Genomic DNA, 27775 nt, shown 5'->3' with positions numbered 1-27775 from the left:
CAGACAAAAAAGTAATAGGATCACTGCATACCAAATATATCTATTCCTTACCTTGGAAGAAATCTGGTAAATTTGTTTTCCCCTAGTTTCAGATGGCTTTAGCCATAATGTAATTTTAGATATGGACTTCCATACCTGGTAACTGAAACAAATTTCTCTACAATAGCACAGAGTAAATAGGTAAGAATTGTAATTTAAGGACTGCACTTAAATTAGACCCACAGGTTATATATTATCTGGTCAAGGAAAGCATTTATTTTACAGTAGGTGCAATAGAACAGAGGACTGAGAAACATAATATATAATGAACTAAAGTCCTCATGACCTAAAATGTAGTTGATTGAACAAAAAATCGATTGAGAACATTTCTACTTAATAATTTGGGTGTGTGTGTATATAGAGGGGAGTGTTTTAGAAAATAAATGGATAGTTTGCATCAGTAAATGTGTGTTACTCAACATTGATGGATGTAAAACAGAACCACCATTGTAGAGATATTTGAAATACCCTGGGAAAGATAGGGATGAAAAGTAAGGCATGATACCAGAAATTTCAAACATCTTCACTGTTTCTAAGACTTTTTAATTTTATTTTGTCTGATCATATATAGCTGGAACTTAGGTTGTTTTTGCAGGTTTAGGGAAAGATCAATTGCTAAATATGATATCATGGCAATATTTCTAGTTGTTGCAGATCAAATTCCAAAAGTTATTGCATGGATTATTCCTTCTTCCACTGTTTAAACTAGAATTAATGATTTCTACTTCTTTTCTACAGAGTGGATGAGAGATTTGTAACCTTATATATATGCATTCCTGCTCCATGTAATGGGGAACACAAGGGGAAATATTAGCCAGGTGGATATTGCTACCATCTTATGACTCAATTCTCTGCTGAACCTAGTAATCCAACATTGGTTGCATTGACATATGGAAAGTAAAGAAAAAAAAATAATGCTAAATGAAAAAAAGGGAGAATATTGTTGACCAAAAAACAACAACAACAAAAAAAAAACCATCAATGCAGAAAGGAAAAGTTACTATTGCCTTGATACCATGTGAAAAGTTGAGAACAAAAGAATGTACAGTAATTTTATGACAGTATTTACAAATACTCAAAATCATAGCTGTTTGCCTATAGAAATCCTCCCTGGTTGGGTTTTGGTGTTTTTTTGTTTGTTTGTTTGTTTGTTTTTTGTTTGTTTGGTTTGTTTGTTGGTTTGTTTGTTTGTTTTTTGCAGGTGAAGGTCTAGAATAGGTACTGGGGGATTGAAACAAATGAATGGATGCACATAATGCTTTACAATGAAGCTAATAGCACCTTGAAGGTAAACATCTGGAAGAGATGTAATATTGTCGGGTTTTTTGGTTTCATTTTGACTGGCTATTTGTATGACAGGACTTCTTTTGGAAAGTGAATTGTGGGAAATGTTAACTCCCTGAAACACATGAGGTCATTGTTCAAAAACAGGTCTTGAGAAAAGCATATAACTAACAACCTAGACGAAAACAAATATCTGTGGAATGTCTAACTAGTCATATTATCATGTATTACAATACATCAGGACCCTGACTTGGGGAAAAATAATTGCCAGTGGACTAAATTTTTGCCCCTGTCTCTTTTTGTGAATAAAGGTTATTAGAATACAGCTATATTGATGATTTTTACATTAAGACAACATTCATGCTAAAATGCCAGTTGAATAACAGTAACAAAATGTTTGGCTGGGGCTGGGGATGTGGCTCAAGAAGTAGTGCACTCGCCTGGCATGCATGCAGCCTAGGTTAGATCCTCAGCACCACATACAAATGAAGATGTTGTGTCCACCAAAAAAACTAGAAATAAATATTTAAAAAATTCTCTCTCTCTCTCTCTCTCTCTCTCTCTCTCTCTCTCTCTCTCTCTCTCTCTCTCTCTCTCTCTCTTTAAGAAATGTATGGCAGCAAAACCCAAAATATTTATTGTCTGTCCTTTATTGTCTTGTCTATGCTGTAGATGATATCTTTGTGGATGGAGAACTCTTTGTTTTGTGGATGACTGGCAATATTCAAAGTAAAGAATGCTTCATAAACTGGATCCAATTCAGAATAAGAGTTTACTATGCCTTCCATACCAACTATTAACAAGCTTAGTGCTTGCCAAGGGTACCTGCCTTTGGAATATACAAACTAATGTATATGTCAGGTAAATACTACCTTTATAAAACTATATGGAAAAGCCTATAATTTGGTTACAAAATATGTTAGTCAGCTTTCCATCATGATGACAAAATACTCCCCCCTCCCCGGCAACAAAACAAAACAAAAAACAAAAAACAAAAAAAAAAAAAAAACATAAATGGGAGAGATTTATTTTAGCTCAAAGTTTCAAGAATTTAGTCCATGGTGGCTGCTTCCATTGCTATGGGCCTGTGATAAAACAGAGAAAGTGGGAGGGGAGACAGAGACAGAGACAGAGGCTAGAGACAAAATGAACTCTTCAAAGACATGTCTGCCAGTAAACTTCTTCTTCTAACCAGGCCCCACCTCCTGAAATTTCTACCATCTCCTAATAGTGCTATCAGCTGAGGATCAAGCATTTATCACACGAGCCTTTGGGAGGCATTCCAAATGAAAAACACAAAGTAAAGTACATATTCATATTGTATTCCTAGAGCAGACAATCAGGGGTAGTAACACATTTTATAGATAAATTTATGCTGAAATATTTATTAAAACTCTAATGTTTCTGGAAAGCAATGCCTACATACCAGTAGTTCTTCTCTTTTTGCTTTTTCAATTCTATACATTATTAAAAATGCATGAAAAAGAATGACAATGAGATATTTTAACTAAGAAAAGTTGATCAATAAAAGGAAGATAAACTGTCAGGACAGAATTCTTTTGTTAGAGGAATAATACGTTCTGTGGTTATCTCCAAAGATGTTAGGAATTCCAGTGTTAAACGTTGACCAAGATAAGCATAAGATGCAATATGTAGTGATTAATAGTTTTCTACTTAAAGTTCAAAACTCCCCTGGAGACATCCTTTAGAAGCTTATCTAAATACATAGATTTATAGTATAATTAGTTACACAGACAAGTTTTAAGAATGTAATCAGAAGGATATATACTGCAAAACCAATGGTAAATTTAATAAGATCCTAATATACAAGAAACACATTAGAATCCTATGTGATTTAATAAAAATGGAAAAAAATAAATATAATATGTAATATTATTTTTAAATTCTCCTGCTGCCTAAGAAAATATTTAACAATATATGTACATAACTCACATTTTAGAAGTTAAAAAGCATTAATGAACAGATTAAAGAAGTCCTAAATAAACAAAGAGACATACCATGTTCATTAAATGGAAGAATTAATATTTTTATAATATGATTCTCCCAATTATATACATATTCCCCTCAGTCTCAATCAAATCTCAGCAGAATTTTTATAGAAATCAACAAGGTGATATCAAAAGTAAAATAAAATGGAAAACAGCTAGATAAGGCAGAATTATTTTTAAAAATAATGTATTTGTATGTTATTGCTTCTGCAAAAAAATCTATTACCTTATAACTTCAAACAACACTAAGTTTTTAAAATTAAAATTAAAATTCCAAATATCAAAAATATGTCGTGTATATACTGAGTTAAAATTGATATGTTGTAAGGAGGCCATTAGTTTGTCTACTACACTTAAGAACAAAGGTGGAGGACTCATACATCAGTAAATAAGACAGAGTATATTGATATAAGAATAAATACATACATCTATTTAAAAAATAAAGGAATAAAAAGCCTATAAAAAACACAAAAACTGGGCTGGGGTTGTGGCTCAGGAGTAGAGCACTCGATTAGCACAATCAAGACCCTGGGTTTAATCTTCAGCACCACAGATAAATAAATAAAATAAAGTTATTATGTCCAAATACAGCTAAAAATAACAAATATTTTAAAAAATCATATAACCTACATTTAACAATTTCTTGACAATTATGTAAGTTTCTCATTGCTCAAAAAACACAAATACCATTCTCCCTTATGTTGTATTGTTCAAAACTTATTTGTGTAGATATACCTAAATTGGAAGGAGCCTTTATTCTAGATGTTCATGTGCCCAGACAAAGTATGCAGATTCTGTTATAAGAAGGGGAAAATGGATATTTGGGGACATATGGGTATCTTTGGTACCAGTGAATAAATGTATATTCAATTAAAAAAAACACAAGTTCTAAAATTTTTATTTTTTTAAGAATGACATCCATATAAAAATAAATTCCATTTCATAAAAAACATAACAGTATGTCAATCAACATATGGATATGAGATATAGAAATATTACTGGAAAAATATGGAAATTTGGGGGTAAATTTAGCATTGGAAAAATGATCTATATAAGATCAAAAAATAACTCACAAAAATGATTAATTTGGATTTCATCAAAAGTTAGAATATATGTTACTGGAAACAATCTCTTAGAACCTCAGAAGATAAACCACAAAATATGAGAAAATATGTATAGACATATATCTGATAATGGAATTGCATCCTAACTATATGAAGAACTATCACAATGGAATGATAAGATAACCTACACAATTTAAGTGGGAAAAACATTTAAATTTACAATAAAAAGTATAACAATGTCCCTGCAGATATAATGTCTAAGCAAATATAATAGTGCTCACCATAAAGAGTCAACCAGGAAAATAAAATGAGGGCACAATGACATACCATTACATATATGCCAGTGTGGCTAAAATTTTAAAACTGGCCATCCTATTTGTCAGTGAAGATGCAAGTCAATTGGAATTCTTATATGTGGCCAATAGGAATGTATAAAATATTCCAATAATCCTGAAAATCAATGTAGCAAATTCTTACAGATTTAGTCATGTACATATCATATGACTCAGTAATTTCAATTTTAGAAATGTATCCTAGATAAAGATTAAAATATGTCTATACAAAGATTTTCTTCAAATGTTCATAAAGAGTGCAATCAAAATTACCAAAACATGAAAATAACCCAAATGTTCATTAGTATTGGAATAGAAAACCAAATACTCATTGACTTGTATAATGATATGTGACTTGGTAATGAAAAACATTAGTTGTTAATGCAAGAAACAACAGAAAAAAATTACATTTTGCTGAGAAAAATAAAGCCAAATATAAATGAATATGCTGTGTAAATCTATTGATAACAAAGTTGTCAAAAGGCAAACTAATCTGTAGTGACAGAAATAACATTGATTACCTATGTTGATGGAATTGAGGGTAGACTCAGTGGATAAAGAACCAGAGAACTTTCTCATAATATTAAAACTATCTCAAACTTCATTGTGTTTATACTTATATAATTTATCAAAGTCTTTCACCTTCACACTAAATGCATGTGAATTTCTTTGTATATACTTCATACCTAAATAAATTTTGTCTTTTTAAAAAGTGAACCCTTAGAAATTGAAAAATAAGAAGGTGACCAGCAAGGGAGGAAGAAGGACCAGAGGAGGTAGTGGGGAATGAAACTGATTAAACTATGAATATGTCACAACAAAGCTCATTAGTCTATTTATAAATACATACTAATATAATTTTTAAAATCAGCCCTTAGAAATTAAATATGCAGTTTTAAAAACATTTTTAAATATAATTTAGTTATTGAAAGAAAAAAGTCAAAGCAATCTACCTACATAGAACATAAAAAGTAAAAAGATATAGAAATAAAAGTTATATGTTCAAAGCAGATTAACCCAAATAACAAACACTTCAGATAGAAAAAATATAGAAAAATAAGAATTAAGCAAAATATAGTTCTGAAGAGAAAGTTAAAAACCATTAAATAAAAGCTCAATACAAATTTTAAGGAAAATAATAATATAAACCTTGTAAAATTTAAAATTTCCAAAGATAAAAGAACATTCTTAGAGCTTAAATAAGTAATGGATAATCCTGTTACCTACAAAGAATATAGTCTGAAAAGCTCAAAGCCTCTCATTAGCAAAAATGTGTTTCAAAAGACCTAGATATGAAATACAGAATATATATGTAGAAATATATACATAGAAATATACTTCATTTCTAAAAGGGAAAGGTCAATATCATTAAGCTGTGAATTATTTGTAACTTATTCTGCAGACCCAAGAGAACTGCAAACAAAATCTAAACAGGGTAATTAAAAGTATGTGGTAAGCTAAATTTAAAAGTTTACAGAAGATCAAAGTGTCACCTCCCAAAGAAACTGATACAAAGAAGATTGGGGTGAAAGTCCTGATTAGATAGCGATACTTATTATGAATCTATAGTGATTAAGGTAGAGATTACTAAAATATTATTTGCTAATGTTGCAAAATAAAATACACAGTATAAATAGTCAGTATCCATTTTTATGATATATGAAAAGGTACAATATTGGATTACTGGGGAAATATTGAATTTTCCCATATTGTTTTTAAAAGGAAATAATGTCATTATCATGCATAAAAATAACCTGCAAATGAATTAATAATATGAAGACAAGATATAACTTTTAGAATAAAAAGTATGTCTACATTCTGAAGTATTACTATTAAAAACCCAAAAACATAAGCAATAAAATACAGTTAATTTTATAGTGAAAGGAACAATATTATTCATAGTAAACATAAAAGAAAAAATAAAAGCCACATAAATTAAGAACACATATGTAATACACATAATTGAAAAAAAATGATATTTAGAATTACTAAGAATCCAACATCAAAGCTTCCAAAAAGATAATCTAAAAAAAAATCAAGCCTCGTCTTACAGATTAAATGAACTTCCCATTAGTCCATAACAATGTATGCTAAATCCAATTATTAATAAAAGAAGCACATATCAACACTTCAGTGCTTTACCACTTTATTGCCATTTATATAGTAAATATTAAAATAAAACATCACTTAATCATTATCAAGAATGTAGAGCAAGAATTCAGCATTGACCAGAATGTATATTAGTACAAGCTCTATAGAAAATCCAAAGCAAAATATGTACAATTTCCCAGAAGACCCATTTCTGTAACATGTCCCAGAAATACTCAGAGACAAAGGGCAATACTGCAAAAATACCCCATCACTTCTTGACTGACATCTTTTACTCTCATTGTATTCACTTTTTATTTATAACAATTTTATAATAATTTTGAGTCAAATGATTAATTTCAACGTATAGTATATGCATATGACTTAATTAAACCAAAAATATTGTATTCAAATTCTTTTTAAAATATATTTTCTAGTTGTATATGGACACAATACCTTTATTTATTTATCTTTATAAGGTGCTTAGGATCAAATCCAGCGCTTCACACACGCAAGGCAGGTGCTCCACTACTGAGCTACAGCCCCAGCCCCTGTATTCAAATTCTTTACTATATTCTTGAATACTGTTTATTAAGGTGCACTTATTTTGCCACATACTTATCAATAAATTTTGATTTCCACTCTTACATGAAACATGGAAAAAAAATTTTATAAATATTTTGCCCCAGTTTAATGTAGATGGGCCTTTAAAAAATCACGAGTATAGATATCAGAGCATTTTACTTACTAATCCGAATGCATTTGAGAGGAGGGGACCAGCCATTCTCTGTACATGTAGCTGTGTTTTGACCATTTGAAAGACTATGGCCAGGATAACAGTCAACTTTAACAGATTCATGTAGTGAATATCTTGTTTCACGTGGGTAATATCCATTTTCCACATAATTGAAAATGCATTGTCCTAAGGAGCATAAAGTGATAAAAAGTGAAAACATTAATTTGAACAAAATATTGGTTTAAAAATTACCTTTATAATATTTAGAAAATGTATAGCATCTGAAAAATGTGCAATTAAGAAAAACCCAAAACTACTATACCAAATGTTTGTTAAAAAATAAAAATCAATAACATTGAATTCATCTTTAATTTTGTAGCTAAAACGTGTAAATGATACAGGTTTTCTTATAACCTTGGTTTTCATGTGATTTTTATGAAGAGCTTCTTATAAAAGAAAAAAACTAATTGGGTCTTTTTGCACACACAATTCTTCCCTTGGCCCTAATTTGTCATGCAAGACAACTGTAAATACTTATGTGCTTCTTTCTTCCCTCATTGAAAGACACATGTATCATTGTAAAGACATTTACTTACTGATGCATGGTACTTCTGGCAGCCACCCTTCTTTTGTGCAATAAATGTAACCCCAGTATGATTTTGAAGGAGGCAGAAAATTTTCATCACATTCATAGGCATATCGTTGTCCTATAGGTACAGGAAAGTATGGTCTATATCTTTCTTCATTGTACAGACGTCCATGTTTTATTTCTGGAAAATCACAAGGTTTCACTTGTGATAAAAAAATAGGATAAATAATATTTTATTTTATTGAGCAATATATCAGAAATAAACCATTTAAGTAATGAATTTTGTCTTATTATTAACATAATTACAAGATTTTCAAGAAAAGATAAGTCACAGAAATCAGATGATTATGCTCTGTGAGGTCTTTGTTAGTGAAGTCAAATGATATCTTTTCAGTCACCAGAGAAATCAACTAGAAAAATTTGTTAGTATCAAAATAGATAAGGTTATAATAAACAATAGTTTTATTCTAGTTTCAGTTGGGAAATGAGATGTTTTTAATGTGCTAAGATGTTTTTCAATGAGGTATAATATGATTATATCTTATTGATTTATTCTTATGTATTAAATAATTTAACACAAATTTAAATGCTGTTATTTATTTTATTGTCAGGTTTATTTTTATTTTCTTGAAATTCACTCATTTTCAAGAGATTGTTTAGAGAAAACCTAGTCCTTTGAATATCTAAATAGTATTAATTTTTTTCCAGGCAATATGATTCTGTTTCAAGAAATCTTATGTGATATGTTATAAAGAATCCCCTCATCGCCTTCATGTATACACACATACAATAAATATACAACTTCAATTAATTTTTCCACTTTCCTTTATGTTTGATTGCAGACCATTCTCAAGAAGTTTGTACTCTTCAAAATGGTAATTTGCATTATACACTTTGAATTTTTGCTCATCTTTTGTATTAGAACATCATAAATATGGGGTTCATTTTGATACAATCAAATATGCAAGAAATTTTATTTCAAGCCCCATCCAACCTTTTCCTCCCTTCTTCTCCCTCATGTTCCCTCCTCTTCTCTACTAAAATTTCACTCTATTACACATGCAAAAGGGAAATTTCCTTTGGGATGTTTATATATGAATATGACATGATTTGGTTAAATTCATGCCATTTATCTTCCTCTTTCTCTTCCTTCTTCCCTCTCATTCTCCAATAGCTACTACTACTGATCTTCCCTATATCTTTATGATATCTGATCCCCACCCCCACTGCCTTCTTTCCCTAAATTTACTATAACTTCCTCATATGAGAGAAAACTTTCAATCTTTGAGTTTCTAAGTCTGGCTTATTTCATTTAGCATGATTTTTCTCCATTTCCATCCATTCATCAGCAAATGTCATGATTTTACTCTTATGGCTGAGTTAACTCTTTTGTATGTATGTACCACATTTTCCTAATTCATTTCTAAACCTATTGATGGGCTTCTGGGTAGAATCCATAATTTGGGAATTATGCTGCTGTAAACACTGAAGTGGCTGAATCACAATAGGATGCTGATTTTTAGGCCTTTTGGAAAAACATTGAGAGTGGGATAGCTGGGTCATATGGCAGTTTAAATCCTAGTTTTTGTTTTTTTTTTTTTTTGAGGAATCTCCCCATGGTTTCCCAGAGTGATTGTTCTAATTTGCAGTCCCATCAATAATGCAGAAGTGCACCTTTTCCTCAAAATCCTTACCAGCATTTATTATTATTCATGATATTGATAATTATTGATTCCTTTCCAGTGTACTTTCTTGGTCTATAGTCCATATCTCTTAGTGTAGTTTTGATTTGCATTTCCCTAATTGCTAGAGATGCTGAACATTTTTCCATATATTTGTTGACCATTTGTGTTTCTTTTTTGTTATTCATTTTTATTAGTTGTTATACATGACAACAGAAAGCTTTTTGATTCATTGTACATAAACAGAGCAGAATTTTTCACTTCTCTGATTGTACATGACGTAGAGTCACACCATTCATATATGTATCTAGGGTAATAATGTGTGTCTCATTCCACCATCTTTTCTACTCCCATATCCCCTCCCCCCCTTACCTTTGCCCATTCCAAAGTTCTTCCACTCACCCCATCCACCACTCCATTATGGATTAGCATGCACTTATCAGAGAACACATTCAGCCCCTATTTGGGGGGGATTGGCTTATTTCGCTTAGCATGATGAGTTTCTTCTTTTAAGAAGTTTCTGTTTAGTTCTTTTGGCCATTTATCGATTGGCCTATTTCTATTTGTTTGCTTGTTTGAGTTTGTTTGTTAGTTTGCTTTTGGCATTGAGTTTTTTTAGTTCTTTATATATTCTGGATATTATTGTCAGAGGAGTAACTGACAAATATTTTCTCCCATTCCAGAGGCTCTCTCTTCAACGCTCTTCATCATTTTCTTTGCTGGACAGGATCTTTTTTTAATTTAATGGCATCCCACTTACTGATTCTTAGTTTTATTTTGTGAGCTTTAGGGGTCTCATTTAGAAAGTCAGTGCCTGCACTGATATGATGGAATATTGATCTTATGTTTTCTTCTAATTATGGCTCTAATCTTTATTATTTCTGACCTTCTACTGATTTTGTAATTAAGATCTTGAAGTGTAACATAAGCTTATTTATTTGGTCTCTCTATATATTTTTAATGTAGATACTCAATGAAATAAATTTTACTCTTAGTACTGCTTCCATACTATCTCAGAGATTTAATATATCTTGGGTTTCATTTGTTTCTAAATATTTTTTATTTCTTCCCTCAATTATTCTTTGATCCATCCTTCTTAAAAGGATACTGTTTATACTCCACATGTTTATGTGATTTCTGCTATTTTTCTTGCTTTTGATTTCTAGTTTCATTTTAGTATGTTCTAATAGGATGCATGGGATTATATCAATTTTCTTTGTGTATTTGCTTAGATGTACATTTTGACCTGGAACATGGTCTGTTTTGGAGAAGGTTCCATGAACTGCTGAGAAAAAGATAAATTGAGTTTGAATACATACAGTTTGGATATATTATTATTTATTTTATGTTTTGATGACCTGTCTATTAGTGATAAGGATGTATTGAAATCTTCCAGTATTACTGTATTGGGATCTATCTGGGATTTAATGTCAGGAAGTATTATTTTATTATTTTTTAGTTGATAATAGACCTTTATTTTATTTATTTATATGAGGTGTTGAGAATCAAATCCAGTACCTCACACATGCCAGGCAAGTGCACTACTGCTGAGCCACAGCCACAGCCCCTTAAGAAGTATTTTTTAATGTAATATGTTGATATTTGGGGCATATATATTAACTATTATTATGTCTTCTTGTTGGGTTGTTTCCTTTACTAGGATGTAATAGCTCTCTTTTTCTCTTTGGATTAATAATACATGCTTGAAATCTGCTTTGTCAGATATGAAGAATGGCTACTCCAGCTTGTTTTCAGAGTTCATTTGCATGAAGAAAATTTTTTTCAATCCTTCTGCCTTCAGTCTGCAAGTGCCTTTACCTATGAAATGAGTCTCTTGCAAACAGAATTTGGTTGGATCTTGTTTTTGGATACATTCTGCTAGTCTATGTCTTTAAATGAGTGAGTTAAGGCTATTTATTTTCAGTGTTATTATGGATATATTATTTGGATTTTGGATTACATATTTTGAATTCTTGCTCAACCTAAATGTCTTTTTTTTTTAACAAAGGTGAGAAAATGATTTCTTCTAAGTATACTTTCTTGGTCTACAGTCCATATCTCTTATCATTGACAAATACTTCCTCACCTTTATGAAGCTCCCAGTGTTGTAATTAAAATGCTTTTTAGCATTAAGTCTTGTTCCTTTTAGGTAACATTCACTTTTCCCCTATAATGTTTTTTTAAAGATTTTGATATTTTATATTAACACATGGGTTTTAGAAATTACATCATGAACAGTCCAAACCTGTATTATTCAACAAGAACTGTGCCTTGGACATGCTTGAGTCTTTTGAGTTGCAAGAAGTGATATTTTAAGATTAATCAATTAAATTTTCCATTTGTAGATAAGAGATTTGAAACCTGGTGGTTGCAGAAAAATGTGTTTATTCACCTCCTTATGCTGTTTCATGGAACATCAATAAAATAAATTAGTTCTCTCTGATGTCTTTTCAAAATGCACAAAAAGCAGAGAATTGACAGGTATAATTATTATGATAGGCCAGAGGCACTTGTCTACATTCTTCACACTCATGTGTGCACATCTAAACCTCATTAAAAGGGTGTACCTTGAAGCAAATTTAATATTCCACTAAGGAACTATCAGCAGAGATGGGTGATTCTCACAACAGCCTCATTCTACTACTTAGAGTATCCACCTGCTTATACTTTCACTAAATGTAGGTCATAGTCTCATTGCCAGCTATAGTTGTTTCCATCCTAGTGTTCGGTCAAACTGATCTTAAAATTGAATAAATATTCACTAATTTTCATAAATGTTGCTAATCCATCTGTCCTAGGAAGCTTATTTCTTTGACTCAAGCCCAGGATTTTATAGTTACCATTGCAGAAATTTATCCTATTTGATTCAATTTGACATTTTCTTTGAATGATATGTCTTGGTGTAGATTCACTAACAACATCCTTTGTGTCATTCAAGTTGTGAATTTATACTACATTTTTCCCTGAGCCATTGAATAATTTGATGTCACCAATGAGTAATGGAGTTGTCCTGAGAAGAAAGTCCTCTTGCTTGATTATCAGATAAGATTATTTAATGAAATTGCAAAGAGATAAACCATCTAACTAGTCAATTTCATTGTCTTATCCACAGAACCTGTGAAAGGCAGATTTAGATATATTTGAGCAACTCCATATTGTCGAAGTCAACTATAAAATCACTAAACATTGACCTTATAGTTCTTATGCACTTTGAAATTTGTTTCACAGTTATAAAAGCTTTCTCTGTTAGTGACTGGAATTTTGCCTAGAACTAACATTGAACTCATTGACCAATCATTTGTATCATCACATTTTTGTTTAAGTGTAATACACCTTTAAAATGTATTGTTAGACAGAAAGAAAAGGAATATGACTGTGGAGACAAACTAAAACTTGAAGAGGGCCAAGAAAGCATTCCATAAATAAAATAGTCTTGACCTTTAGTGGAATTTTGCCACATGTAAGATTTGTAGGAAACTACATAAGTCCTTCAGCACTCCTCCCTCACAATAGGGGAGCTTTATTTTTCTCCTTTTGGGGGCATGTTGGACTTAGTGTCTCATTTCTGAAGAATAGATGTGGTGGTAGCAAGAGTATGTGAGTAGATCCTAAGTGGCATTCAGGCCTCCACTCACTCAGATCAGTAGCTCTGGAGAAAGTTAGCTGTCATTCAGGTAACCTAAGGCAAGGCCCATGTGGTCAGGAGCTGAGGCCTCCTGCCAAAATCTATGTGAGTGAACCGTGTGGGAAACAGATCCTGCAGAACAGTCTATTACTCCGATGTACTGACTGCACCACAAGAAGAAACTGACTCAGAACTACTGACTCATTTCCAAATTCTTGACCCGCAGACACAATGAGACAACAAATATTTGGTATTAAACAAATATGTTTGGGGGGGAATTTTTTTTTTAATTTTATTTTTTAGTTGTAGTTGGACTCAATACCTTGATTTTATTTACTTATTTTCATGTGGTGCTGAGGATCGGACCCAGGACTTTACACATACTAGGCGAGCTCTCTACCACTGAGCCACAACCCTAGCCCAGTAAATTTGTTTTAATGAAAAAAATAACTAACATATTATCTGTTAGAAGGTAGTATTTTTACCCAATGTTTTATTCACATACTGGAAGAATTTTATTAATTAGAAAAATACATATATATATATATATATATATATATATATATATACACATACATACATACATTTTTTTGAATTGCAAGAAACTGTTTTTAATTTACTAAGATGTGATTTTCATACTAAGAGATGTAAAGAATGCGTTTAAAGGCACTATGTACATATTATGTACATAAACATAGACAACTATTTGGTCTTGTCCCGTGTGTGTGTGTGTGTGTGTGTGTGTGAGAGAGAGAGAGAGAGAGAGAGAGAGAGAGAGAGAGAGAGAGAGAGAGAGTGTATGTGTTTCGTAGAAAAATCAATTCAGAATTACAAAGTAGCTCAAGATATAAATGGAACTTACAGCTACATCTTGGAGGAGGTATCCAGCCAGTACTTGTACATTTTGCAGTATTTCCCCTGGTTGCAGGATAAAAACCACTTTTACATTCATATCTGATTTCATCTCCAGTTCTGTGCTTAATCCTTTGAGGTGAGTAAACACCATTTGGAATATAAGGAGGATTACATGTTACTTCTGGGGAAAAAAATAGGATGTGTGAATAGTGTGGAAATCAGTACTCATTAAAATTAAGTATAAAAAAGTAAGACTATAGGTAATATTTATTTGTCCCTAGAGGAGCACAAAATGACATTAAAATAAACATATCCTCACATATCACTATATATATATATATATATATATATATATATATATATATAACCTCATATATCACTCCAGTTTAATTTACTGTGGTTTTTACCAATATATTTGTGATATCATGAAGTATGTGATAGCTTTGTCTAAAGCTATCACATACTTCATGATACTCCTTGTCTGGCAATGACTTCATCATGATCATGTATAAATATTTCTTCCACTTTCTTCTATTTCTTTGGACACTGTTGCTCTAATAAGGATTGTTTACAAAAATATACATAGACTCTTCTTTCCACACAACTGGTAGGAAATCACATCCATTCTTTGAATTAAATGTGGCCATATGACTTAGATAGTTCAATGTAATGAAAATAAAACAGAAGGGAGTTTTAAAAGACATTGTGTGAATTTTCATGTTCTCATTCCCACATCTGCATTAACTGAAGAAGAACATTGGAAAGATGATGCCTTTGTCACCTGATTCTTAGAACTAGTTTACCATATTTCACTGCATTACCATTACCAATGTTAAAGGATTCTTCCACAGAGAGACCAGGAACCAGGGCATTCAGCAGGAAGCAGGGCATATTAGTGTTGGCACTGGTCCAGCGGATTTGTATTCAAAGGCTGTGGTCCCAAAGGAGGAGATGTTGCCTTATATATCTCTTGTTAGTTCCTCTTTATTTGCTAGCTCTTTGTCTCCCATATAAGGTAATATACATTATATACATTCTAATTGGGCATTATATTTTATACTATAGATTTGCAACAATATTACAACAGAGTTGTGGAATGTGCATGGTGATTTTGTTGGTGTCATGTTACCTTTCCTTTGTTCTGAGAAAGTCCCTACCATACCACTGCATTAACGTATGTTCATGAGTATTCCATGTGTTCTAATCTTGCACCAAGACAATTTAGTAATGAAAAATTTCAAGTATTACCTGCACAATTTAAAAAACAATGTTTCATATGTGAAACATTTAGTAGTATTTCACATTTTGGCAAAAAAAAGGCATAAAGTCTGCAATGATTTTTCAGTGAAATACTGTGCAGAGACCCCTCTGAACTGTATTAGAAGTGAGCACAAACTAGAAACAAAGGGTAGTTTGTTAAGATATTGATATACTGCAGTCTATTTTTTGGAAAGCCTTTTTTGTAAGGGGTCTCTTTTGCAACTACTTAGGTCTGGCAACATAATATAAAAGTAACCATACCCAATTTGTAAATAAATGGAGGTTGTGGTGTTGCAATTCAGCTTTCTTTACAAAAGGGAAGCAAGCTCGATTTGACCTGTGAGCAAGTTTGCCTTCCTTTGATCAAGTCTCTTCTCACTTATAAAGCTCTTTCTTGTTCTTTCCATCAATTCTGCTATATCCCAATTAATGGATCAATTTACAATATTCTTTTTCTTATAAAGTGCTATACATTTTAAGTATAGTAGAAAAGTTATATAAATGTCTGTATTGATGCCATATTGTAATTTGGCCTAAAAACATGTGGTGGATATTGATCATTACTTATAATTCTTTATATTCTCATAATTCATCTCTTATTTCATTAAAATAATACTTTATATGCTCATAATTTACCTCTTATTTCATTTTCCAATATAAGTTACTAATTGTTAATACACTCTTTTCAAGCCACCTAACCCAATTGCTCTTTTATCAACAAATAATAAGTCTTTGAACTTTAGTTTACATTTCTTTTCTTAGGTTTTACTTCATGGTATAACTAAATTTAATACCAATTTTTTTAATCCAAAAGTTACAAGTTACAAACAACAAAAGTTTAAGTGAATGATTAAAGTGTATCGGGTAATTTTGTTAAAACATTCGAGAATGGAAACACTTCTGAAGATTAATCTCAAAATGTAGACATGAATTCATTGATGAAACTCAATTCTTGTCTTTTGAAATCTTTCTTAAAATAAACAATTTAAAAATTGCCTTACTATCTATTGCTATCTAAAATAATAATATTCAAGACTATCCAAATGTATGTGGTCCCTTTTTCTCACTCCCAGATACATTTGAAGTAAGAATAATAATGCATGATTAGCACCATATGTTGTAAATCAATTTTTAAAAGTTTATGAGGAAAACAGATGGAATTGGATCAAAAGTGACTTTAAATCAATTCATTTTGACATGTTTAATTATTCCTGTAAATGACTTATTGTAGGGTGTCCTCTATTGGACAGAGAGAACCAAAGTTTTGACAACTCTGTCAAAACCCTTGGCATCTATATGCCATGGAAGAGATGGAAAGCAATTCAATTATTTTCTCCTCAACCATTTTAAATTTTGATTTATTACTCAATTTCTGAGCTTTGAGTTACACAATTTTAGAGAAATTAAGATTTCTGGGTCAGGAGTTCATCACATGTCAACAGGTCAATTCTTGCATTGTGCCAGGAAAACAAAGAGAAGTATTTGTAATATATTAGCTGAGGTACAGAAGGTAGAGTCCTTTTGTTAACAAGAAACTCTTCTACATCTAGTCAATGTAAAGTATATTTAAATAAAATGAAACACATTTTGAAACAATGTACATGCTTATCCAATTTGGGGTAAATCTCTCTTTATTGTTATCAAAGTTTAATAAAATACCTTGTGATCAGCCAAATCCCTTTTAATGTGGATTTAACATGGATTATCATTGTTTATTATTTATTTTCTAAAATATTTTGTTAATGATGCCTAAAAATAGAGATCACTCTATTGTGAAGAAAGATACATTTCCCATGGAACTGTTTGTAAACTGAAGCAAAATAAAATGTTTAATTATAAAATCAATTCAAAATTAACTGTACTTTTATGAAATATAACTAAAACAAGATTTAAGCATGTAATGATATACCACAGATGTAAAGTTCCGAGGGTTCCTAGGAGTTAACTCTCCTTACCTCACAGTATGGTAAAGTCTGTGAAAATCACTGGACCTATCAATGGTCCTTCTTTCTCTCACTGTAACAGTTCTCATCAAAAAGCTACCTCACTTCTTTTCAGAAATGCCTGCAAATATCTGAGGACAGGAATTACTACAATATAGCTATGTCTTCTTGCTATTCTTTTTATGGTTATGATTTCTTAAACTCTTCAATCATCTATATTCTCTCTTCTAGGTGATGATCATTGGAAGACATCCCTTTAAAAGGAGGTAGGAAAAAAAAGAACACAATATTCAGATATACTTCTTGTGGGGAAAAGCACTCTGCCTCTCTGCATGACATCCTTCCATGAAGAAGCTGGGAGTTAGGATTTCTTTTTCAGCACCACCATCACTGTTGTTCCAAATTAAACCCATTGCTCATGAAAATCTCCACTTTCTGGATCCCTTTAATTCCATTGTCAATAGAGATTTACCTCATCTGATGTTAACATAATTTACTCTTTAGAGCCAAATTCTAGGCTTTAGAAGAGCAATTTATGTATTTGAGAATTGCAGATTATTGAAATTGGAAAGCCTATGACAGTCCTGGCTCTGCTCCTGGAATGTTTTATCACCAGGGACTAACTACTTAATAGTGTATTTAAGCCTCTGGTCCTATTTATTTTTATCTTGAGAGAATATCATACAAAGTACTATCAAAAGGACTTTGCACACTTAATTCTTACAAATTTTATACTCTGTTTTTGAGAAAATTAGATTGCTTACATAAAATGATTATATTTATTAAAATAATTGTTGGGGTTGTAGCTCATTGAATGGTAGAATCCTTGCCTAGCAGACAAATGGTCCTGGGCCCAATCTCACTTATCACAAAAATAAATAATAAATAAATAAATAAGTGATAAAATTCTTTTGGAATTGGGTACCAAGAATTGAACTCAAGGGCACTTGATCACTGAGCCACATCTCCATCCTCCTTTTCTATTTTATTTAGAGACAGGGTCTCACTGAGTTGCTTAGCACCTTACTGTTGCTGAGGCTGGCTTTGAACTGGTGATATGCTGCCTCAGCCTCCTGAGCTCTGGGATTACAGATGTGCACCACCATGTCCAGTCTGATAAAATTCTTAACAAAAGAGACAGAAAATAAAAATAACCTTACCTTCACATGAGGGAGTTGGACTCCATCCTGAACTAGTGCAGATAGCATTGCCTTTTTCACTGTATTCAAAACCTTGATTACATTTATATTGAAATCTTTCATTCTCCTTATAAATTTTCTTCGGAGATATAGAATATCCATTTCTAATTTCTGGCGATGTACAGGAAATTTCTAAATACAAGGGATTAAATTCTAAAATGTTATTACGATCTAAAAGACTATAACCAAGTTGTGTTTACATAAAAATAGAAATTTTGTTTCCATTAGGTAAATCAGCCAACCAAACAAAAGTTCTCTTTTGGCTTGACTGTCTGATTTATCTGTTATTCTTAACATCAGTTGTTATCATCTGTTGCTCTTCATTTTTGCCAGAAGCTAAAATTCTGAGTAAAATTCTGTTTCAACTTTAGTTTAAGGGTAAATTAGTCCTTTGGCAGTAATTGATAGTAATATTCACCAAATGCATATGTGATATTGAATATAGATTTACTGTGATAAGTATTTTCTCCAAGTGACCTGTAAAAATAAAACATTTTCTTGTTATTGATTAGAGTACTTATTCAACAGAATCTTTTTCAAGGAAGTTTATTCAACTCATTTTTCATTACATCTTTGAAAAGTAACTGAGTTCTGCTTTTGTGTCTTCACCATCTATACAGGTTTTCTGTCAAAAACAAAATCACAATAAAACAAACACAAACAATAACAACAGAAAACTGCCCATCATCTTTGACACCACTTCTCTCAAACACTTCTCTCTGAGATAGTGACAATGATAACTGTTTTCCCAAATCCTCTTCTTCCATCTTCCTAATCTGTTTTTCTTGGGTTTAACTACAAAACTACCAAATGGCCACTTAATTCCTCCACTTGAAATCCTTCACCAGTTCTAAAATCAGTCTGCATTAAAGCTAAGTTCTTAAGAATGGTGCATTAGCTTCTCAGTACCTTGTACTGGCCTATCTTCAGTTCATCACTGACTTATCACCTTCCTATGCAAGGCCCCTGTGGACAGTGGACAAGGAACAATAGGACTTCACACTTATTGAAGCCTCACTGCCTTTCTATGTTCCTCTTCTGACCTTCCTGGGACTGGCATGCTTTTGCCTTCTTCATGGTCACCTAAAAACAGCCCTCTCTTCCTGTAAGACTTTCCTTAAGCATCTGCAATTCCAGGAAGGTTCTGCTAGTCATGACATCTAGCTGTGATCATAGAAATCCCATATATGAATCTCTAAAGTATTTAACTTAACATTATTATCACAGAGAACTATTTCTGTTAGAATACTTAAGAATTTATTTATTTATTTATTGACTTACTTACTGTAAGGTAGACTAGATAAAAAATGTGAATAAATCAGAGGTTTTAGGTAATAAATAAATAAGGCAGAAACTTCTTCCCAACAAGAATAGGTTAAATGAAGTATGGTTCTATTAAACTAATTGGCCATAATGTTTAACTTAAAAGCCAAAATCATTGATGAATCAAGATATACAAATCAGCTATATTGTGACAAAATAAATTGAAGAAATCATGTAAAATTGACTTAGAAATTTTTCTAAAAGAAAATCATTTATTTGGTGGATTCAACTATGTTCAGCAGTTTATACTTAACTTTCAGCATAAATATGAAAGAGAATCATTTCCTAGAAATAAGTTATCAAAGATGAGTTATTCAAAAATATAATGCCATCATGATGTACCAGTGGAAACAAAAAATAAATGTTTGGCATCCAGAATTAAAAATAGACTTTTCTGGAGATCAGCACAGAAAGGCTGAACATTCTCTTTCAACCTATAAGAGCCAACTATAGCCAGGAGTGGTATTACACACTGTAATCCCAACAGCATAGGCTGAGGCAGAATTTCAAGTTCAAAGCCAGCTTCAGGAACAGCAAGACACTAAGCAACTCAATGAGACCCTGTCTCTAAACAAATACAAAAAGGGGCAAGTGATATGGCTCAATGATTGAGTGCCCCTGAGTTCAATCCCTGGTACCCACCACCCTGAAAAAAGAGCCAACAACAATATGTTTATAGTTAGAGCATGGTGTTGATGTCAGACAATAACCTAGGCTTAAATCTAGACTCTCTATGCTATGGTAATCTAGGCTGCATGATTTGATTTTTGTTGTGGTCTACATGTGAAGTAACACCCAAAAGCTCATGTGTGAGACAATGCAAGAAGATTTAGAGGTGAAATGACTGAGTTATGAGAGCCTTAACCCTATCAGTGCATTAATCCTCTGATAGAAATTGACTGAGTCGTAACTGAAAGTAGGTAGGGTGTGGCTGGAAGAGGTGGGTCATTGAGGGTGTACCTTTGGGGTATGCATTTTGTATGTTGTGAGGAGAGTCTCTCTCTCTCTCTCTCTCTCTCTCTCTCTCTCTCTCTCTCTCTCTCTCTCTCTCTCATTCTCTCTCTCTCTCTTTCTCATTTTTGATCATCATGTCCTGAGCCACTTTCCATTGCTTCATTATTTCCCCATCACGTCCCTTGAGCCCCAGGGAATGGAGCTGCCTATCCATGGACCGAGACCTCTGAAACTGAGAGACCTCAAATAAACTTCTCCTCCTCTAATTGTTCTTGTTAGTTTTTTTTAAATCAAGCAGCCAAGTAGCTGACTAAAACAATTTTGCACTAAAATTTCTTCAATTATAGAGATGATACTAGTACATAAATCATAAAACTGTTTTGTAGGTAGAAAATAAAATAACTTATATAGAAAACTAAGATCAACTACAGAGATATTGTACATGCTTAATAAACATTAGCTTTTTAAGAATTATTTATAGTCATTATTATGTACAATGTTTTCAAATATATATTTTCATAAGAAAAACTAAGAACAATCAAGTAAGCAGTTAAATACATCTTACCCACACATCTTGGTTTCTCATTACTCCAATGACCATCTTCTGAACAATATATTTCTTTCTGTCCTTCAAGTTTGAAGCCTGAATTACACTCAAACTGCACTGCTTGTCCAAAATAATATTCCTCATCTGGTTCTGTCGCACTACTGATAATTCTCCCATTCTCTGGTTCCTTCACTGGCAAACACTTAACAACTGAAAAAAACAAAAATATTTTTTTTCTAGTAGAATTTGAAAACTTTGTAATGAAATTGTGTGTGTGCGTGCGTGTGTGTGTGTGTGTGTGTGTGTGTGTAAAATCATCAGAAAGATAAAATAGAGAAAATTATTTAGATATTTTTAGAAGCATTTGATACACCTGTTTGCAAAAGATAAAGCTAGGTAACATTAAAATTACTATTTATCAAGGAGAGAAGTGAAATATAGTAGATGGGGTAGAGAGACAAGATGGGAGGGGAGGGGAGGGGGGATAGTAGAGGATTGGAAAGGGAGCAGAATACAACAGTTACTAATAGGGCATTATGTACAAATGTGGATATGTAACAGATGTGATTCTGCAATCTGTATTTGGGGTAAAAATGGGAGTTCATAAAATTACTGTTTATCTCTGATTCTTTTCTGTGGAAGTGAACAAACAACTACTACATTGAATGGTAGTTTGCATTTTTATGGTAACAAGTAGCTCAAATTATTAAGAAATATAAGTTTAGAATGACTAAATACAAAATTTCCATTTATGCCCCAAAATAATATAAACCAGCATTCTAAAAGATATAAAAGTAAACATAATATTTATTTCAATAGAAAAAATGTTCTTAAATTTCTTTCCTTTTCTACCTCAGTGTTCAAAATAACTTGAGTACTTATTTTGATTTTACTTAATATTTTCAAATTTCCAAGGTTATGGAAGTCAAACATTTTTACTGAAGAAGGACCCTAGATTCTTCTTATAATGAAAATTCTAGAGTGCTTCTCTCTCATCCCAAAGATACTGATTCATTGGCCTTTTTTTCAGTAACCCAAACCTCAGTTTTAACAAGGATTCTAAGGGATTTTGATTTATTTGTTTATTTATTCTCTCTCTTTCTTATTTATCTATTTATTTATTTTTGAGGTAGTGGAAATAAAACCCAGGTCCTCATGCATGCTTAATAAACACACTACCAGTGATCTATAACCTCAACTCCAATATTTGATATATCTAAATACAAAATATGTAGTAATAAAATGACTTGTCAGGCATGTTTGGTACACATCTATAATCCCAGTGACTTGGGAGGCTGAGGCAGGAGGATCACAAATTCAAAGCCAACCTCAGAAACTTAGTGAGGCCCTAAGCAATTTTCCAAGACCCTGTCTCTTAATAAAATCCAAAAAAGACTGGAAATGTGGCTCAGTGATTGAGCACTCCTGAGTTCATTCCCTGGTACCAAAAATAAATTTACACATAAAAAATAAAACTGAATGACTAGATACATTGCTGCACTGGACAAGTAAGAATGCAAAAAGAACAACTTTCAGATTTTTCAAAAATTTCTTAAAACCACCTACCTGTAGGATAACAAACTAGATATCCACATTGGATATCCAGTTAAGTGGTTGGTATTCAACAAGGGAAGTAACTGCACTGTATTATAAACCAAAAAATAATTTAAATAAAAAATATTTAATTATAAACTTAAGGATGTTTTGATGTCAAATATTTTGAAAAAGCTTAAATAGTTTAGCTAACTTGACAGATTGTAAATGAATTTTATATTACCTTCACATATCGGAATATCATTTGTCCATCCTTCTGCATCACATTGACGGAAATTATTCTCACCTAACATTCTATACCTAAAAACAAAACAAACAAACAAACAAAAAAAAAAAACCAGACTGGCAAGAGATTACGTATTTGCATGCAGTTTTTAGCTTAATCCTATTCTGAATGTCTCTCAAAAACTCCTTTTTATGGAAATTTAGCAACTAATACATTTCCTTCCTGCTTTTTCTCTTCCTTTGTTTTACCTTCTCTACTATCCTTTCTCCCTTCCTACCATCATTTGATCTTTTCTTCCTTCCTTCCTGTCTTAAATGTTTTTCTCTCCCTCTCTCTGTTTTTCTTTGAAAGAACTGCAGACTCACTAAATAATTTTCATGGGCCATTGTTTTCTTCATTTGTAAATAAGGATTGTTCTGCTCATTATACAAGTAAAATAAATGTTCTTCCTCAAAAAAAGGAAAATGTTTTTATTTGTTACTAATTCTGTAAGGAAAGAAAACATTTTCATAAACCAAGTTTTAGTCACAGAGCCAAGCATTTATTCTATGTATCATGTAAAGGAAACAAAATAATTGACTACTAAAATAATCCTGTAATTTCTCTACTAGCTAGAATGTACCCTCTTAACAGAGAAAGCAGATTTTCTGGTTATTTTTTTCCACCTGCACCAGAGATCCATTTGTTTCCCAAAGATGTTTCAGATATTCTGCAACATTCTGCAAAAGCCTCCCATGGCCCAAATATTTGAAGGGAGGAGGGGAGGAAAAAGAGCAAAGTTGCCTATTTGACAGTGATTGGCAAAAAACAGTAGCTCATAATACTCAAACCCAGACAAGCAGAATAATAATAAAAAAAAAAAATTTAAGTTTTTCAAAACTGCCTTCCTGTAGAATTATAAAACTAGATATCTGCATTGAATATCCAGTTAAATCGTTGGTATTCACCAAGGGAAATAACTACAGGCAAAAGATCAAAAAGGGTTAGTTGACTGACAGAAACCAAGGGGTTAAAAAAAATCTACTTCACTGGGCTGAGGCTGTAGCTCAGTGGCAAAGTGCTTGCCTTGCACATCTCTGAGGCACTGGGTTCAATCCTCAGCACCACATAAAAATAAACAAATAAAATAAAGGCATGCTATCCACTTACAAATACAAAAAAAAATTAAAAATCTACTTCATCATCTACAACTGGGTCAAAAGCTTTACATCCCCTTGAAAATAAATTTAATAATTAAATTTATATTAAATTTTAAAAATTTAAAATAACATAAATTACTTCTGTTTGCTGGATGATCTGAACACTTAATTTCACTGATAAATATCAGTGATTTCACTAACAAAATTCTGTTGGATACTAAGAGAAGAGCAGGAACTCTCACAGTGAGGCTATAGCAGAGTTACCCCTAGTTGACAGAGTAAGGTAAAGAGAGCCAGAATCAGAGGGAAGTCTGTAGTTAATTTCTTCAACAAATTGTAAATATGAATTGTTACAATTGAGGAAATCAAGTAAAAGAAATTTATAGATTTTGATTCCTTTCCAAGTTATTGTTGGAACCTAAAAGGAAGACTTTTCAAGAAATAAAGTGATATTTCAGAGGTAGAGCAAATCAAAAAGTTCAGGCCCAGATTGGCTTAACCTACTTGGTTACATATGAAGACAACAGTAGTAATGATTGAGAGTTGGACTGAAAATGTATTTCAAAAACTTCCTCTGAAGAGACAAAACTATTAAGAACTGATACTTATTGGGCATTTGAAATATCCCAGGATCTCTTTTAAGAGCTTCAAGTGTGAGTCTTATTTCTTTCTCTCACTAATCCCATGATGCACATGATATATGTTCACTTTAAAAAGAGAGCAAAATACAAGTGAAGACCTATTTATACACACAGATACTGAGAGTTGAAGGTTTGAAATGTGGATTTAGTGTAAAGTCTGACCTTTAAACTATTACATTTTCTTGCTCCAAATCGAGAAATGTATAAGGGGAGATTAATGATTCAATTTATAATCTCTTGATACTTTTTGTTCAGTATAAGATTACAGTGATCTGATCATGGCTTTCTAATGTACAAAATTTTCTGCAAAATAAGTTTTGGCCTAGAGAGGAATAATAAATAAGAACAAATACTAAGGAGGTACTGTGATGAGATCAGTCAGGAAACCTAATTGGTTGGTTAGAAGGCATAAAATGAATGATTCTGAAAGGGTAGTATTTTTGATATGAATGATAAGAATTTTTAAAACATGGAAATTTAAATAATAGCATTTATAAGTAAAACTTACAACCAAAGACTTGCTTCTTCTTAAATTTTATAAATTTATAATTTTATTGTATGTCCAATTATCCCTAAGATAAATGACCCAAAATACCCTGCAAATAGTACAATGTAGAAAAGATGCCTTGGGTGAACACTTACTTACATGTGAACTGTTTTTCCATATACTTATAATAATACTATACAGAGTAATTACAGCTTGAATTTCTTAATGTTAAGGAGACAGTATGATATACACATATAATAATTTATATTGTACCATAATTTTCAAGTTATTTGTGTATATAAATTTACAGTTCCTCTTTAGTATTTGAGTTATAAACCTTTTTAATATTGACTACATACCCCTCATCACATTTATAAACAACTTTTGCACCATATACAAATTCATTTCCTCCTTCAAGATGAAAAGAACCAAATGGAGTATCGCCAGGATGTCCACAAGGCTTCTCTAAAAATAAAAAATATATATATATATATATATGTATTAGTATGTTATACAGGGAACACATTTTATATAGGAGTTGGTGGACAAAGATATTTGGTATTTAATGAGAGGACAACATTGAATTTAAAGAAAATTGAAAATAGCAAAGCTATTATTTTATAATTGAATGCATTTTTTAATTTTGTCAGACTTCTGTCCTCTTTTTAAAAATAATCATGTGTTGTTTTGTATTAAAATGATAAGAATGATATAATTCAACCAGTATTGTTAACATATCAAGTATTAAGCATTTTTACAACTAAAAGATTTCCTAAGTTTCACAAAAAAAGTGAAGTAGTCGGGCTGAGGTTATGGCTCAGTGGTAGAATGCTTGCCTAGCATGCACGAGGCACTAGGTTCAATCCTCAGCACCACATAAATGTAAAATAAAGATATTGTGTCCACCTAAAACTTAAGAATAAATATTTTTTAAAAAGTGAAGTACTTACTCCGACATATCCTGGCTGGATTAAGAGCCACCCATTCTCCATTTCTGCATGCCTTTATGATGGTGCCAAGGGTTCTGTAGCCAGGGCGGCATTTGTAGGTAGCCTGAGTACCCTCTGGATAAGGCTGGTCAGTCCAGGAACCAGACAGAATTTCTGTATCTTCTTTTGCAGGAGGTCCTTGGCAATCTGCAAATAATAAAAGCAAACATATGGTATGTTGGGGTTAGCTTTGCTTTTAAAAATATCTATATGGCTACTGATCCATCCGTTGTAGGAATGTGTGTCATGGGTGGGTTGTGATGTGTCCCCAAAAGCTCACTTATAAGATAATGCAAGAAGGTTTAGAAGAGAAATGAATCGGTTATGACAGCTTTAACCCAATCAGTGAATTTATCTGTTGATGGAGGGATGGGGATTAACTGAATGGTAAATAAAAGTAAGTAGGGTGTGGCTGGAGGAGATGGGTCATTAGAGTATATATATATTGTACCTGGCCAGTGGAATCTCTCTCTCTCTCTCTGCCTTCTGATCATCATATGAGCAGCTTCCCTCTGTCACACTCTTCCCCCTGATGTTTTGCCTCACCTCGAGCCCTGAGGAATGGAGCTGCCTATCTATGAACTGAGACTTCTGAAACTGTGAACTCTCAGATAAACTTTTCCTCCTCTACAATTGTTCTGGTCAGATCTTTTAATCACAGCAACAGAAAGCTGACTAGAACAGGGTGCATGTAAAAACAGTGTGTGTGTGTGTGTGTGTGTGTGTGTGTGTGTGTTTAAAAGTAAATTGTGGGGTTGAGAGGATTAAATGAATTAAATCCAAGTGAGAAAGCCCTATTTCATGCAAACATATGGTCTTTGGCTATTTCTTACCTGATTATGACTGCCAGCTCTGGATATAGATTAATGATCAGAACTTGAATAAATAGAGGAATGGTAATGAAGAAAGGAAAAACCAGACGAACTTGGAGAGATTACGTGTAGCATAAAATTTTCTGAAACTTGTGTAGAATCAGAGTTCCTTACAGAAGCTTTGGACTGAAATTTCCCATATTCTCAGACAAAGAGTCCCACCAGCAAAAATGGCCTGCTTTAAGTACACAGTATCTTTATTGAACATATTTGCTATATTTGAAAATCACTCAGGATCAGATCTTAGAACAGGAGACAAAGCGTCAAAGAAGCATGGTCATGGGCATGGATTCTAACCATGTTCTCAACTGAAAACATATGAGTGTGCCCGCACACAC

General features: G+C 32.2%; 1 protein-coding gene across 5 annotated transcripts in view; it reads right to left on the bottom strand.

The window, feature by feature from the left end:
* The window catches only part of Cfh (complement factor H), an 82762-nt gene that overhangs the window by 38093 nt on the left and 16894 nt on the right, over window positions 1–27775 (bottom strand). For all 5 annotated transcript variants that reach the window (XM_078022521.1, XM_078022520.1, XM_078022519.1 and 2 more), the window contains exons 2-9: window positions 26527–26712; window positions 25936–26041; window positions 23307–23383; window positions 21548–21739; window positions 18667–18837; window positions 14311–14484; window positions 8149–8343; window positions 7565–7738 (exon numbers count right to left, since the gene is read on the bottom strand). In XM_078022521.1, the coding sequence (XP_077878647.1) occupies window positions 7565–7738; window positions 8149–8343; window positions 14311–14484; window positions 18667–18837; window positions 21548–21739; window positions 23307–23383; window positions 25936–26041; window positions 26527–26712 (1275 nt within the window). The remainder of the gene's footprint in view (window positions 1–7564; window positions 7739–8148; window positions 8344–14310; window positions 14485–18666; window positions 18838–21547; window positions 21740–23306; window positions 23384–25935; window positions 26042–26526; window positions 26713–27775) is intronic.

This window comes from Ictidomys tridecemlineatus, chromosome 10, assembly GCF_052094955.1.
Source record: "Ictidomys tridecemlineatus isolate mIctTri1 chromosome 10, mIctTri1.hap1, whole genome shotgun sequence".
NCBI classification, from domain to species: domain Eukaryota; kingdom Metazoa; phylum Chordata; class Mammalia; order Rodentia; family Sciuridae; genus Ictidomys; species Ictidomys tridecemlineatus.
This window is presented reverse-complemented; position numbering and strand designations above follow the sequence as displayed.